This window comes from Protopterus annectens, chromosome 10.part0, assembly GCF_019279795.1.
Source record: "Protopterus annectens isolate FY-2018-M chromosome 10.part0, PAN1.0, whole genome shotgun sequence".
NCBI classification, from domain to species: domain Eukaryota; kingdom Metazoa; phylum Chordata; order Ceratodontiformes; family Protopteridae; genus Protopterus; species Protopterus annectens.
In genome coordinates this window covers 961,925,574-961,942,464 of record NC_056744.1, presented here as the reverse complement: position 1 = coordinate 961,942,464, position 16,891 = coordinate 961,925,574, and the positions used below count along the sequence as shown (strand labels likewise).

Here is a 16,891-nt window from a genome sequence, read left to right as displayed (position 1 = left end):
TGGCGGCCTGGTTAATCCAGGGTCTTTGATTCATTCTCTCCTACCCAAGCAGGTTATGGATGTCATTTTAGAAGCTAGACGTCCTAGCACTAGAAAATCTTATGCAAGAAAATGGAAGAGATGTTGCTCCTGGATGCAGGCTCAGGATTCTGATCCTCTTATTCCTAACATTCCTCTGATTTTACTTTACCTGACAGACCTCTTACATAAGGGTCTCTCTTTCTCTTCCATAAAGATCCATGCCTCTGCTATTTCTGCTCATTATAATACAGACCCTCCAATCTTTTCCCATCAGCTCATGAGACAGTTTCTCAGAGGAGCTAAGAACTTAAGACCCCCTAGATCTCCACCCATTCCTGCTTGGGATCTCAACTATGTTTTGGAAAAACTCACCTTATCTCCTTTTGAGCCTGCTGCCACATCTGACATCAAGTTTTTATCTTGGAAGACAGCCATCCTGTTAGCTCTTACCTCTGCCAGGAGAGTCTCGGAGTTGCAAGCTCTCATGGCTGTGGAACCTTATATTATTTTTCATCAAGACAGGGTGTCTTTAAGGACTAATCCTACTTTCATGCCTAAGGTGGTTTCCAAAGTGGCTTTAAATCAAACTATTCACTTGCCAACTTTTTTCCCCAATCCTCAAAATAAGGGGGAAAGGATCTTGCATTCCTTGGATGTACACAGACAACTACGTTTTTACCTGGACAGAACCAAGGACATCAGGAAATCAGAGCAATTGTTTGTTTCTTATGCTTCAAGTTCCCAAGGTAAAGCCATTTCAAAACAGACCATTTCTAAATGGATTGCTCATGGAATCAGATTTTGCTATTCACACCATGGAAAGCAAATCCCAGGGAGTATAAGGACTCACTCTGCCAGAGCTGCTGCCACTTCAGCTGCCTTCCTCAGGGGAGTTCCTACCAAAGACATTTTGGAAGCTGCAACTTGGAGTTCAGTGCATACTTTTTCCAAGCACTACAATCTACCTCTCTACTCTAAGTCTAGGGCAGGCTTTGCTTCTGCTGTCTTGCAGGGCCTTTTAGCCGCCCCCTCTACTTTATGACCACCTCCCTTTTCTTCTGCTTTGGGATTCAACCCTACAGTCATGACTGCAACAGTGAAACACGATGAACATAGTACAGTTGTGTACACTTAATAAATGTAGATGTTCGAGTGTCTTCACTGTTGCAGTCTGGGTTACCCTCCCTCCTGTCCCCTCTTATTTTTTCTTTTGTGTGGTTCCCTTCTTCACCCTTCTTTTGAGGTGTATTTGCAAAGGGTATGGGATCTTACTCATTTTGGAACACCTGACATCTGGGGCAAGAAAAACTGGAGAACATGGCTTTGGCCGTCAGCTTTGTACTCCTGGCGCTCTGACGTCAGGGAGAATGTCTGAGCAGCCGACGCTGGACCCAGACTTTGGGATTCTGGGCGACCGAGGACTGCCTGCCGGCAGGGGAGAACCCTACAGTCATGACTGCAACAGTGAAGACACTCGAACATCTACATTTATGGTAAGTGTACACAACTGTACTTTCCAGCTATGAAAAAGAGAGTATTTATAAAAGTTTTTGCCTATATTTTTACAGGGTTTGTAGGTCAGTAGTCAGAGTTGGTTGGAACTATGAAGAGGACGATTGGCGGTGTAATAGGACAGAAGTTTGGAAAGTGATGGGTAGGTACTGGGGTTATTGAGAAGGGGGAGTGAGCAGTTTGAAGTTGAGTGAGAGTAAGTTGATGTGGGAGTTCAAGCTGGTGAAGTTTCTGTAGGGTCAGGGAGTGGTGGGAGGAGTGGGGATGATTTACAGCAAATCTAGCATCTTTATTGTATGTTGATTCATGTTTGTGAATAAGGGAATATTATAGGTTAGTCAGGATAAGGGAGGTATAGAGTAGGGTGGGTAGTAAAAAAGTTTGAGCAAGGGCAAGTTTGGGTTCTGCACTAAGGTATTTTTTATTTCTGTAAAGTAGGCCTAATTTTTGGTGGGCTTTTTTGATGCTTTGTTGGACATGTAGGTCAAATTTTAGTTGGTCGTCTGTAATGGTGCCGAGGAGTTTAGTTTGTGTTTCAACTTTTATAATAGTGTTGTTGAGAGAAGAGACTGAAAAGGTAGATTTACAGTGGGAGAGGTAGTTAGGTAGAAAAAGGAAGAGCTTTGTTTTATTGGGACTGAGGATGAGCTGATTGTCACTGAGCCATCTTTCTACAGAAGAAAAGGAGTTTTGTGTAGTAGTTAACAGGTCTGACAAATTTACAGAGACAGATATCAATTTGGAGTCATCTGCATATTGGACGATAGAGGAGTGACAGCAAGAAGTATGGAGGTTATTGGTAAAGATGTTGAATAGCAGAGGGCCAAGGATGGAGCCTTGGGGTTCCCCAGTTTGTATAGAGAGGAAAGGGGGTAGCAAGAGTTAAGCCATCTAATTGATTGTTGTCTATTAGACAGGTAGCTGGAGAACCAGTTGAGAGCAGTGTGAGAGAGTTTGAGATTGGATAGTTTGGAGAGGAGTAGAGAGTAAAAAACAGGCTTTAGATAGATAGAACAGGCAATATACAAGTTTGTTGTCTCTGGCCATAGCAACAGTTTCAGAGAAGGACATAAGGGCAGTGGAGGTGCTGTGTTTAGGGCAAAACCCGTGTTGTGTAGGAGTGAGGAGATTTTCTTGGATAAGATATGTAATTAGTTGAGAGTGGATACATTTTTTAAGGATTTTAGACAGATGAGAGAGGATAGCAGTGGGTCTGAAGTTGCTAGGTTCTGTTGAATTACCACACTTGTGTAGAAAGATTTCCAGAGGTCAGGAACTAAGGATTCTTGGATAGATCTATTAATTAAAACAGAGACAGGAAAAGCAAGAGAGTCAGCAGCTGTTTTAAGGAACTGAATCTCCTTGCCAGCAGGTAATGCAGCAAATAAAGTGACCGTGTAAGTTTGAAGTTGCAGTCTGATACTAAAGTAGATGGCTTTAAGGTGGAGTGCTGTGGCTGCAGTAAATAAAACTCAATAATCTGAGCTTAAAATATTGGTAGTGGAAGTTTCTGTTTATACTTTCTTGGAAAATTAAGTAAGAAAGGAAATGAGGGTTACGGAGAACTCAGAAGTTAGAAAAATGACTACAAAACTTTGAAAGCATAGCAGGGTAGATGATGTTTAAGGTTATAGGAACCCCTTAAGAACAGAACAAAACATTTTTTTTGCTTCTTCCCCATAGAACTTTGCCAGATGGCTCTACTATCAGCACTCAATCAGCCCATTCATTTGAGGGTACGTAAGACGGACATTCCTGGGCAAAGCAAGAGCCCTATAGTCCATTCATTCCTGTTGTGGGAATCCCAATTAGTTTTCTGAAATTTGGATGGTCGGAAGCAGGCTTGCTTGCTATGCCAGGGGGTGGCTGACCCTTCCCCTAGAGAGCACACCCCCTTGTCGGCTCCTCCAAGCTGTGCCATTGCTGTTTCTAGAGGGTAAAAGTGCCTCCATGCACCGAGTTCTCCTCAGCTGCCAGTACAAGATGCACATGTACAGGCTCATTGGGCTTGAACTCCACTGCTTTTTATAGGTATCAACCTTGTAGAGGGATGGAGAGCCATACCCTCTTCCCCAGGATGAGTGAGCCGACAGCAGCAGGCTCCCCAGCCAGCTACTGCAAGCACCCACACTGCTATGAGTCACCTGCAGTATAGTCAGAGCTTCATCCCCCTATATGCCATAGAGCTTTCTAAGAGAACATTAGTACTGGCATAAAAGCACCTATCTATAAGAATTTTATGAAAATGAAATGAGTGACACAAGATGAGATAACTAAGGTCTTTTTCTTTGGACTTTTCCATTCCACCTCAGGTAAACACTCAGAATTCCTCAGAACAGTGAGACAGAATTCATTTTTCTGCAGCTTTAAAGAATAAAATATTTTTTGTGGATTTTGTACATATGTACATCTTTACAGGTATTCTTGTTTGTAAGGCAGAAGTGATAATCTGAGAGTAGAATTTGAAGTCTTGTGTTATTTTTCATGCAAGTCATTTGGATATTTTTTTTCAGTTCCATTCAGGAGATAGAAGCAGAGTTCATTGTTCTGGTGGCTCTTGATGCTGACTTGGTTCCTTCTAACTTAAGCCCATGCTCTTCTCGATAGATCTCACCATGATGTATAGGTGTGAGATAATTTTCCAGCCTTTTGTTTTCTGTTGTGTATCACTGTAATCTAATTTCTTTTCTTTGTTTAGCATAGTATCAGTTCTGTTTTATGTTCAGTGTGAACAAATAGTATTTTGGTCATTATACAGTTAGATGTGTCATTTCAGAGCTGTAGCTATGCTTGTTGATGCCATAGGTAGTGTAGACCCCCCCCCCAGTTTGAAGTGCTTTCAGAATGGAAGACCAAAAAAAAGTCTTCTAAGCATTGAAAAAGACAAAAAAAATCCCCTCAAATTTAAGAGGTAAAAAGAGAGACAGAAAAGGGTGTGCGCATCTAAGAGTCCTTTATGTATATGCAGAAAGTCTAATTTTTCACATCTGTTAGACAGTTTCAGAGAGCTATGATAGCTCCTTGGTGTACAGTTCGGTGACAATGCTAGTACAAAGAGCCAACACTGTAGCTCTTTGTTAAACTGCTTAACAAAACTCTAGTAAGGAGGTATACTACCTATTTGCTACAGTTGCAACCACACAAACACTGGGTAGCTGCAATTTAAGCAGCTGGAATTTGTGCTCGTGACTGCTTAAATGAGTGCTGATATTGCCAGCAAGGACCAAATGGTGACTTAATTACACTGCTAATAGCTCCCATTAACAGCTTGCACCAATCCTACTCTTGCTATGGCTATTTGCCATTTGTAAAGGGTTTTACATTTCTGGTGCATTTATGCTTGTGCCGGACGCAGCTACTATAAAATTGTCACTGCTTAAATGTTTGACAGTATTGCACAGTATGACTTGCAGAGACCAGTTAACAGCTTAAATAGACTGTCGTTCATGCCCCCAAAGTGTGCCCACCCTAACCATTCTATAGCTGTGTGCCATCTGCAAAGGTTTTGGGGATTTTTTGTGCACTTGTGCTGGTGCCTGACACAGACTACTATAAATATCAGTGGAATAAAGGCAGCTTTCAAAGCCCAGAGGAGAGTTGAAACCCAGGTGAATGAAAAAACAGTAATGCATATTAAGGCATGCAGTTCTTAGACTTCTAATATTATATATTCCAATCCTACCACAAGGAAATTGGGCATTGCTGTCTTAAGTAGAACTGCATAGACCGTTGACATTATTACATGGTTGGAAATATCAGTAGTGTTTTGCTGCTGTCTATATATTATCACAAAACAACAGTGGTCATTAAGAGTCCTTCCTTAAATAAGACCCTTTTATGTATTCAGACTTCTTCAAGTTATTTCCGAAGGGCTGCAGAACTTGGATATATTAGATTTCTTACTGTGTGTGAAATGAAATGTTGTCCTAGCATCTAAAGTAATGGAACATTTCCCACACTTTCTGAATTACATTATGCTTGGCCCAGTTTTACAGCATTTTATAAATAAGGCACAGTTAATTGATTTTTGGGGAGTGTGAAAGGAGCAGGTTAGAGAGTATATCTAGATGTCACTTAGGTTTAAATGTTCTTGTTCTACAAACCTTTTGACTTGTATACCTAACTTTTGCAGAAATTGAAGGTGAAGTAAGAATACATTATTGCTGTATGCAGATTATCGCTCATGGTCGGTCAGTAATGAGTTTACTGGGAAGACATGCAAGAAAGTATTGTTTAGCAATGAATGGTTGCAGGACCTTAGTTTTGTACCAAAGAAAGGTGAACCCCTGCAAGTATGGTAGCTGCACGGCTCCAAAAAGTCCTTGAACCGAAACCAAAATGCAGAGCCAGCAAACAGTGACAAAAAAATGCATTAATATAAAATAGGATAACAAAACAGACTGGTTTCAGCTATGATTTTATCAAGTCTTCATCGGTGTAGTAAAATGTAATTGCAACCATTCTCCTTCTATAGTTTATCACCACTACAGGCTGAATAAGAGAATTGCTTCCATTAGTACATTTCACTAAAAATATTCATTAAGTCCAGGTGAAAATAACATTTTTTCAAACAGATGAAATAGAATCTTTAGCTAAACAAATCAAGAACTTAGAATCTTTAGTAGTAGTATCTACACTGCTTTTATTATATTATGGATGATATGTAGGCCCATGGAAGGAAGCAAAAGAAGACAGTTGGATTCAAAACTGGAGATTTATAGGTATTTAGAATAATGACAGAACATTTACTATTTCATGATAAATTAGTAAAGCAGTTAATTCTGTATACTAGTGCATTAGCCTAAAAGGCCTTCAACATTAAAAATTGTTCTAAATTACAGCATTGAATAGGACCCATAAGATATAACTCAGTCATATCTTATTATTCCCTTTCACTGTGATTAACAGGTGCCTAAGTATATAACTGTTCGCTTGTATCACTTTTCAAACTTTGATACTCCCAGATGCAAATGTTTTACTTGTGGCAAAGCAGAGTAGATTTTTAGAGGTATTATGTCTAACAACTACTTATTCTAGATGCAAACAACTGCTTAAGGTTGAAACTCTGCTCTTTTCCGGGAATACTGTTTCATTATTAATTTCAGTCAGTTTAATAAAAATGTCTGTACTCCTGTTATTGACTTCCCATTGCCAAACTTACGAGTTCCCCAGTCATTTTCATGGGGTGGTGTCATTTGTAAGTGTTTTGTTAAATCTCTGTGAAGGGGGAGGAATGCCCGCGTTTTCTTGGATTTTTGTAATTCAACCATATAAATATGTCTTAGCTTTGCCTAGCCCTCTTCGTTGTGGCTTAGCGTAGATATATATTATCTTTTTAAATAGCCAGTATTCATTTAGCAAGTATTTTGAATTGGATAAACATATTTTGTGGGGTAGAAAACTTTGATAGAATAAATTTTGTATAAAAAATCCTTTTGTGTTAGGAAATGTTATAGCACTGCATTATGGATAAGGAAAAAATCCCTTTTACAGTTCAGTGGTCTTCCCCTCTCACAAGTAATCCCAATAAACATACTAAAATAAAACCAAGCCTATAAAAAGTAGTAAAGGTTTGAACTAAAAATGATTACCAGATAACAGACCAACAAATTAAACTAATCCAGACCTGAAGAACAAGAAGTATACAATCAGATTTCATTAATAACACATCCAGCCACCCAAATAACAAAACACAAAAACTAAGCAAGCTTACCCAGCAAATCACACAAAACAATCATTTGAGGAAAATGTGCTTTAGTATTTCTAAACTAAAAGGCCATCTGTTTCAGATTCCTGGCACTAATCTGCTTACTTTACTATCCTTTCAGATTCAGACTAGTACAACACAGACCATTAAAGCTTATGCAAATGTAGGTAACCAGCTGCTAATAATGAATAGAAGTACAAACATAATATTTGGAAAAACAGAGTGGAAAGATACCTTTTGATTCCAGATGTCTGATCAACAATGGTTGGATAGTTTTTAGCATTCCACCAGTTACATGCTACCTGATAACAGATTAAAATTATTTATGGTATCCATTTTTCTCATAAGAGAGACTATAGGCTTTTCTGCTAATCTGAATTGTTGGCATTTTGGTGCAGTATATGCAGATTTAACACATTATTGGTGGTGCTGTCTATGAGTCCACTATGGGGAACTATTAAATATGGACTACGAGCCCAACCTTACAACCTAGACCTTTATTGTTTGATATGGTACAAGACATTCATAAAGAGTCATAACTTGGTATTATTTTTACTACTTTGACCACAAAAAAGATGTATACTGAAGCATTGGAAGTCCTCTGTGCTCCCTACATTTCCTTTGTCTGAATGCTGGAACATCTGTATTGACTTTTTGTGTTACCACTTGGGTTATGTATTTTTAATGGAGATTAATGTAAACTTTGTATTTGTTTTTGCTGTGATGCATTTATCTTTGTTTTATATGTTGTATATATATATTTTAACTAAATGTTTTTTGGAATGCATTTAAATTGAAGATTATCTTGAAGTTAATATGCAAGTACTTACTGTATCTGATGGTTTTTAAGAAGGCTGTCTACAAAGGTTGTTTTATTCCTCTCTCCAGTGGCCCTTTTATCTGAAACACTTCACCTTTGGTGTTAATGGCTACAGTTCCTCTTGTAGCTAAACTTCAAGTGTATAATTTTATAACTGTTATTTGGTCTGTTTGTTCAGTTGCAACTTGTGCTTAAGTTGGAATAATTAACTGAGCATTCCAAGGGCACAAGAAGATTGTACTCAAGTGTTCCACCCACTATAGAGGGTCTGTCTGAAGATCATCTGATATATTGAGTACTTGTGTATGTTTTATTTTTGAGAATGGTGTACTGTTGCAGGAAGTCTCCTCCCTCCAGATGGTACATGCAGTGTTCCCCCTACATGGAAAGTGAACTGTGTCTCCATAAGATTCTTTCTATTAATCTTTGGTTAAAAAGTGCATTTCTGGCTGGATTATTACAGTATTAAGTTGGCAATTAGTAAGGAATTGGGAAGAAAAAAACAACTGTTGTACTTAGTTGTACAAATATGTAGACCAATGGGCAGCCCAATGATATTTGAGAAAGAAAAGTTGATAAGCTGTCCTGGCACCTGTATACACTAAGTAATAAGTTTCTGCTGCATGAGTTTAATATTGCATTTCCATTTTTATAGTGAGTACTTCATATTACTTTGGTTTTCATATATTATAAAAGTGCATTGACATGGACTAACTGTAGTTAGTACTGTGTTATATGCACACAGGTGCACTAAATATAATAGCCTGGGCATCCTTTGCACTAGAAATTGATTCTCAGTACAGCTATCTGTTTCACATAGATATAGTGCACTGTTGACAAAATGTACTTCAGCACCCTGGTAAATGAATTTGAAGGTCTTTAGACTAGGCCAAGGGACTGCTGTGCACAAAAATTAGTATTTTACAGAATCGTAGCATCACATCTTATTGTAAGTAGCATGTGACACTTCATTTTTTTTTTTTTTGACAGAGGGATGATTTTGACCTTGCCATGTAACTGCATCTACCATTTGCTCGATGGAACCAGCTTTGGAAGCTTTTGCAGTTTGTTTCAATTCCCCAGCAGTGATGCAAGATGTATTGAGATGGATCCCGATTGTTTATGAGAGTGGATAAAAGCAGTGCACTACTGTTCAAAGAATGATTAACATGGCATGAAACCAAGGGACAAGGAGTTAGTCTGTGATTTCCTTTAATCTCATCAGATTAATTTATTTTGTCATAATTTTAATCGGTTTATATCTTACTACCCAGTACCTATTGTATTCAGTCTTCTTTTTAAAACAGTCTATCCCAGCTGGTATGCATTAACTGTAGAGGACTTCATGTTGTGATTGTTGTCATTTAAATGGCTATCAGCTGCTTTAAAATGATAACTAAAAGGTGTATTAAAATTTGTATATTTGACCAAAATATTATTCTAAATGTCCAGTTGTCCGTCTCCCATTGAACAAAATTTGAGAATTGAAAAGCTGTAGACTCCCAAAGAGTCAGAAAAGAAAAGTAAAACACACATCCTTTTTTTCTCTCCATTTACATTGTCTTTTATGGTATGTTAAACAGTGTCTGTTTTTAACTTACCTGTTTTGTAATCTGATGGTTCCACTAGTAAAGTGTTTTTTTGGTAAACTTAAGTTTGAGCATCTGTATTTAAGAAGTGTATAGCTATTGAAATTGAAAATCTATGGTATATAATCTTGCACTGAAATCTGCGGGTGCCTGAATGTGTTTAATCATATCATTTCAGTTCTTCAGCTTGTCTTTTGGTTACACGAAACTACTCAACAAGAGTTTTTAAAAATTAACCAGTTAGACTATGTTTGGCAGTGTCTGGATTTAATAGGGTTCATAGCTTCATAGGTAGGTACTAGGCTATCGGCCCGAGGGCCAAAGCAAGCCTAGCCAACAGTGTATTGGCTTTCGTCACCCATGTATTGTTACATTCCTGCCCATCTATTAAACAGTGCCCCAGGCATAATCCCAGGGGTGAATTTCGTATTTACCCATCCACTTATCAAGGTTTTTTTGAATAGTGCTAATGACGAGCTCTGCTTGATGTGGATGGGAATCTTGTTCCAGAGCATGGGAAGTCTCTGGGACACGAATCTATCCCTCCAGCATGTCCTATTTATTGTTGTGGTGAGGTTTATGTCCCTAGAGCGTGTAGCTCGGGGAAATTGGGATTTCTTCAAGTGGAGCATGTCCAACAATTCTGGGTTTGACATAGCGTTGTATGTCAGACAGAGGTCTCCTCGGAGTAAGCGGTATGCGACCGAGTAGAGTTTGAGTTTCTTGAGTCGGTCGGCATAGGGCAATTGTTTGAGGCCAGCGATCCTCTTGGTGAGGTACTTTTGGGACCTCTCAAGTTGTTGTATGTGTCTTGTGAGGTGCATCCCAAATTGGGCATTGTATTCACTGAAGGGTCTGATAAGTGATGAGTAGAGGGGAACGATGACTTCCTTATTTATAGATGCAAATCCTTTTGTGATTAAGTGGGCAACGTAGAAAGATTTTCTGACCACTGTGGCAAAGTGGTTATCAAAGGAGAGATTACTATCCACTTGGATCCCAAGGTTTCTTATCACACTTTCTGTGTTAAGTGAACTTCCCCCTATTTGGTAATTTATGGGTACCGTGTTTTTGCCAAAGGGGATAACAATGCACTTTTTGACATTTAGTTTGAGGCCATGATTTTGACACCAGGTGTCAGTCTCTGTGAGGCCCTTTTGCAGGATAATCGATAATGGCACCCAGTTTGCAGTCATCTGTGAACTTGGTTAGCCATAGACCCTTGGTGTTCTCAGCACTTCAGAGAAGTATATACTGAACAAGAGGGGTCCCAGGACTGAACCCTGGGATACTCCACTTGTCACTGGTTTGGAGTCAGATCTGGAGAGAGCAACTCTTACCATGTGGGTTCTATCCTTGAGCCAGGTGGTCACCCATCTCATGATGGTAAGGGTTTATGTTAAGGCTGGTGAGTTTATCAATGATTCCTAAATGAGGAATAGTGTCAAAGGCTTTTGCGAGGTCCAGGTGGGCTCTGTGGACTATCTTGACCTCGTCTAAGGCCTTTGTAACTGTTTCAAAGAAGTCTACCAGGTTTAGGAGACATGACCTACCCTTTACAAATCCAAATCGGGTAGCGTCCCGAGTTTGAAGGTTACCTATATCTTTGTTTGAGTTCCATGATGATACGCTCCACCTTGCAGACCAGGCTTATCAGGCTAATAGGTCTATAATTCCTGGGGTCTGTGGTGGTTGCTCCTTTATGGAGAGGGATAACCATTGCTGTGTGCCATTCTGTGGGCACATAGCCTGTGGTTAGGCTGTGGTTGAACATGGATTTTAGGTGGGGGCACTAGTTCATTTTGGAATTCATGTAAGACGCAGCCTGAGATGTTGTCTGGTCCCATGGATGCTGTGTTTTTGGCTTTAGAGAGTGCTATTTTTACTTGTGTGTGTGTGATTGCCAGGGAGGGGGGGAGTAAAGTGTGCACTGAACTTATCTGCCAAAATGTTAGCAATATCAGTTGGCTCTGAATATTTTGTGCTTTTCTGTTGTAGCTCGGTGCAGATCGGGGTGTTGCCATGGAGATTCTTGACATAGCTAAAGAATTCCCTGTAGTCGTCTTTGGAATCTGTGGCAGTTTTTCTTTCAAAATTAGCTTTGGAGGATTTTATGAGAGATTTTAGTTTCTTACTGAGGCTCATTCGTGAGTTCCTCCATACCTGAGTTTTTACTCTCTTTTGCAACAGTTTCTTCCTTCTGTTGTAGAGTTCCTGGTAGGGGACCACCAGATCGGCTTCCTTTTTTTGGAGGATAGTGTCTTGGTTTTGTTGGGGATAGCACGATCCATGCACTCTTGCAGGTGCTTGTAGAGTGCATTTGTGTAAGATTCAGCAGTCATGACTGTATTGACTGTGTTATCCATCTGCAGGGGTGTCGCAAAGTTAGTCACCTCAGTTTTGAGAAGCGTGAAGTTCCCTTTGGAAAAATTTGTTGCAATGGTTTCCTTGTGTGGGGGTGAGGTCGGGATGTGGATATCTAGGGTGATTAGTTTATGGTCTGATCTAACCAGCGAGGAGTTGATCTTGGGCATTGAGCACCGGTCACCCATGTTGGTAATGACCAGATCCAGAATATTGTTGCCCCTGGTGGGGGCATTGACAAGTTGATCCAGGGCATTAGAGTTTATGAACTCCAGGAATCATTGAGCTAGGGGGTTAGTACAAGAGTAGTTTTCTCAGTTAATGTTTGGGTAGTTGAAATCACCCATTATTATGGTGTTTGGTTGGACCCTTATTTTTTCCAATGTCCCCAGGAACGCGGAGTGGGTGTTCTTGGTCATGGTTGGGGGATCTATAACAAGCTACAATTTGGAATGCATTTTTGCCCTGGGTTAGTTGCACTTGGATGATTTCAGAGGCATCATATTTTGCGACTAGCCTGGAAGTGTGGATGTCCTTGATGAATATGGACACACCTCCGCCCTTCATGTTTTGGTCCGGGTTTTGTGGCCGAAACGTGTGGTATGAATTATAGCCTGGTAGTGCTGGGGTGCTGTCTGGAGCCTTGAACCAGGTCTCAGTCACTGCACAGATATCGATGTTCTCCATTTTGAGGAGTGCCTCGAGTGAGTGGATTTTGAGGTTTAGACTCCTAGCGTTGAGTAACATTGCCCTCAGTTTTTTTGTTTCCTGTAGTTATTAAGGTGGTGGGTTTGTTTTTTGAGCCTTGCCTAAAAACGGCACTATAGGTGCAGGCCATCTCTGGTGAAGCATCGTGACCTGTCAAGCATGTCATCCCAGGCAGATATTGGATCCCCTTTGAATGACACCAGAAGCTTAGCCAATTGTAAGTTCATCATCTTATCCTTGTACTGTGGTAACATTTTTGGTGAAGGCAGGATGCTACTCAGGGCTAGGGTCATAACTGCCTGGGCTACAAGATCGGAGAGCTCCTCCATGTCTCTTTTCATGTAGTCCAGGGAGGTACCTCTCAAGTCATTAACACCAACATTCACTATGACAGAGTCATATTTGTACTTGCCTTGTAGTGACCTGAGTGCATGCGTTATGTGGCAGATTCTGGCAGCTGACAGTAACCTTCTCTTTGTCCAGCCTGTTGAGTGGGGCATCTGTGTGCCTGACTATAGAGTCACCTATCACAAGTGTGTTAGGTATGTTGTTTTGCCTTATGGGCTGTGGTTGTGTGGCACACCGAGTTTGTGGGCTATGTGTTGATTGAGGTGTGTTGGTAGGAGGAGGTTGCTTGTGTGTCTGCTTTGTTGGTCTCTGTTGCCTAGGCAAGTTTAGATTTTTAGTCAGAGCCTCCGTATATGTCTTGGTGTTTCTATGTGTGGGTTTTAGAGGTGTTGGTTTGGTTGGTCTATGTGTTGTGAGTGGGGTGTTGCTACTTGTTACCTTCTCCTCTTGACTGTCTGTTCCAGTCTTGGTTGGAGAGAGCTTTGCCTCTAAATTGACTGTATAAGTGCATCTCTGGCAAGTGTTAGTGTTTGGTGGTAGGAGGAGAGGGTTGTCTGTGTACATGAGGCAGTTGTAGCATTGCCTCAAGATGCCCAGGCTCATCAGGTAGGCTGGAGAGTACACCGGGAGCTGTCTTTTGGACATGCCTGAATAAGTAGGGAAGTATAAAGTCTATTCCCTTCTGGCAGATGTGGGGGTTGAGTGCTTAGTGCTGCAGTAGATTTAGAATAAGTGCTGGGCTGAAAGGTGTGGGTCTGAGTGCTTTAGGCTGAAAAACTGAAGAGCTGACTTTGTGGAGCTGGGAATGGTTAACCCCAGCTAACCAGCGGTATGCAAAACTGCGCAAAAGTGGGGTTTTATAGCAGAAAGATAAAAGAGATAGAAATTAGTCCAAAATGGCCAATAAAGTACAAATTCTGAGCTGAAAACCACTCCTCCAGATACAGATATGCTGCTCAAAGCTCCCCAGTCTCACTGGTGAACAGAGAAACTTCCTTTTATCCAAGTAAGGTATGGGCCAACACAGGAACTGCACATCAGTCCTGGATTCAGCAAACTCTGAAAACTGGACTATACTAGATTCAGAAAGGCAGGAAACTAGTATAGGATAGCTTTTTTGTTTTTATAGAGTTTAAGGCTTAAAACAGAAAAATGGCTACCACACTTGAGTGTGTAGCCTACAATAGTTTAAACAGTTTAAATTCTCTAAAAAAATTAAAGTGCAAATCAGTAAATAAGTACAATTAAACAGTTGAAAAAGTCTTTTTTGTATCAAATAAACGCTAGAAACAGAGCGTTTAGGTGGAATTAGCAATTTCTAACAAGAAACCAGCCAAAAAAGTACTTCAAACCAAAGTCTCTTTTCTCCTTCTGCTGCTGTAGGACTCTGCAGGTCACCTGGACAGGTTCTTGCTGAGCTGATGCAAGCACAAAAAATGTGCAAAAGCGTGTTTTTATAGCAGGAAGATAAAAGGGATAGAAATTAGCTCAAAATGGCCAATAAACTACAAATTCTGAGCTGAAAACCACTCCTCCAGGGACAGATAGGCTGCTCAAAGCTCCTCACTCTCACTGGTGAAGAGAAACTTCCTTCTATCCAAGTAAGGTATGGGCCAACACATGGACTACAAATCAGCCTGGATTCAGCAAACTCTGAAAACTGGACTATACTAGATTCAGAAAAGCGGGATTTGGAAATTACACACTATTTGCAGTTTCAAATGAAGCTAGATTATCTCTTCAGGACTGATTGCATCTGTGCAAGATGAAAATCAACATCATAAAGAAATGTGTATGCCATCTGAAATTAGAATAATAAAGTCTGGCACTTAGCACATATGATTAAGGCTTGGAAAATTTAATGAGCTACTTCCCGTGGCACAGGGTTTGATTCCCTCAGCCTTCATTCGTCTATTGTGTTACTCTGAGCAAGTCACTTAATCAGAAAGTGGTCTGGACCATTGGAAATTTGGGCTAGCCTCCTCAGTGGACTGAATGTTTAGTAACTACTTATGACCCTATAACATTAGTATCCACTGTTAAGTTAATATTGATTTCATTTCATTTTCCTTTTGGAAGAACAAAATATTTTGCCTATCTAATTTGCCTTTTTAATTCATTCAGCATTCTTTGTCTCATTCTTAACCCCACCTCCTATTCATCCCCTTCTCTCTTAAAGGCATCTGTTGTTTTTTCTCCACTACCTGTTCTGGTAATTTGTTCAGTTCACCAACTACCTTGTCCACAAAGAAGAGTTGTCCTAGATCTAGAGAGCTGCTTCTTCAGCTTGCGGTCTGTGAACTTCTTTCCTGTTCATTACTTCTTGTTGTGGTTGACTCCTCCACATATCCATGAAATTATCTTTTGGACCTATATCATGTTCTGTGTATCTCTCCTGTTCTCCAAAGGGGAAAATAAGAGCTCCATTCTTTTTGTGACATTTTTACCTTCATACCTCGCGCTAATTTGCAGTCTTCCTGTAAACTCCATCAAGTAGCCTAATGTCCTTCCTTTTTTATGGCCTCTGAAATAGTAAAGATTGATCTCATTAAGGCTCTGTATTGTTGTTACACTACTTTTTTCCTTTTGGAATCTGTTCCTTAGTGGCAGAAACCAGTGCCCCATCTACTGCTGCAGTTTTACAGTGTGCTACTTCAGTCCTATGGAGCTTGCTTATAGGCCCTTTTTCCTGTTCTGTAATTTTCTACTCTCCCAGGTAGTACTTTGCATCTGGATGTTGTGTCTCAGTTACAGTACAGTACTTTGTATTTGTCTACACTGAACATCAGCTGTCACTTCTGTGCCATCCTGACCAACCTATCCATGTACCTCCTAAAGCTGTCCCTATCCTTCCCCTCTGCAGACCCAGTCTTTCTATAATCTTTAAAACTATTTGTCCTCTTCGGTTTTCTTCAGAAATATTGACATGTAGCAAACTGAAGAGTACAGGACCAAAACATTCTGCTGTTTCTTCCAGCACACTCAGTGCTGTATCCTTTCACAAAGCTTATAAACCAAGCAGAAACGTCACAGTGTGGAGGGTGTGAAGTTCACTCCTTGAAATATGTTATGCACCTAGTTCACTAATAAAAATCAAACTTTAAAATAATATGTACTACAAAATAATAAAATAGTAGGTAGGCCACAGTTGAGTTAAAAATGGAATATCCTTTACTGAAACACACAAACAAGTGATTCTAATGGTATCGCTTCTTTGTGTGTTTCAGTAAAGGATATTCCATTTTTAACTCAACTGTGGACTACATACTATTTTATTATTTTGTAATACGTATTTTAAAGTTCAATTTTTTATTAGTGAACTAGGTGCATAACATATTTCAAAGAGTGAACTTCACACCCTCCACACTGAGAAGTTTCTCCTCTGTTTGTTTTTGACACAGTATAGGTTGCATACTGGGTTTTCTGAGACTTTGAGGGATACCACAGCTTTTTCTTTTTGCCTTTAACAAAGCTTACATACAGTCTGTCATTTTTTGCCTAACCAATTTCCTGTGGTTTACCTAGCTGCTGTCTGTGTGTGTGATTATGTTGAAGGCTTTACCTAAGTCCATAGCCTAGTATGAACCTATACTAACCTCGAAAAAGGGTATAGCAAAATTAATTTAAAATGGGTGGCGAAAGCCAAACACACTCTGGCTAGGCTTATAAATGCCCTAGGGCAGATAGCCTAGTATGAACCTATGAACCAAACACACCATGTCTGTAGCACTCCCTTGTACAGTTCCCTTGTGATGCAGCAGTATTAGTGGATCAGGTTTGACTGACAGTGCCTTCTGGTCATGAACCATTGATCGGCACTCT

At 40.1% G+C, this 16,891-nt stretch overlaps 1 protein-coding gene across 1 annotated transcript in view; it reads left to right on the top strand.

The window, feature by feature from the left end:
• Positions 1 to 9,714, top strand: part of IMP3 (IMP U3 small nucleolar ribonucleoprotein 3) — a 1,257,621-nt gene extending 1,247,907 nt beyond the window's left edge. The window contains exon 7 of the mRNA XM_044085735.1: positions 9,051 to 9,714. Within this exon, the coding sequence (XP_043941670.1) occupies positions 9,051 to 9,077 (27 nt within the window). The 3' untranslated portion in view covers positions 9,078 to 9,714. The remainder of the gene's footprint in view (positions 1 to 9,050) is intronic.
• The last annotated feature ends 7,177 nt before the right edge of the window (positions 9,715 to 16,891 follow it).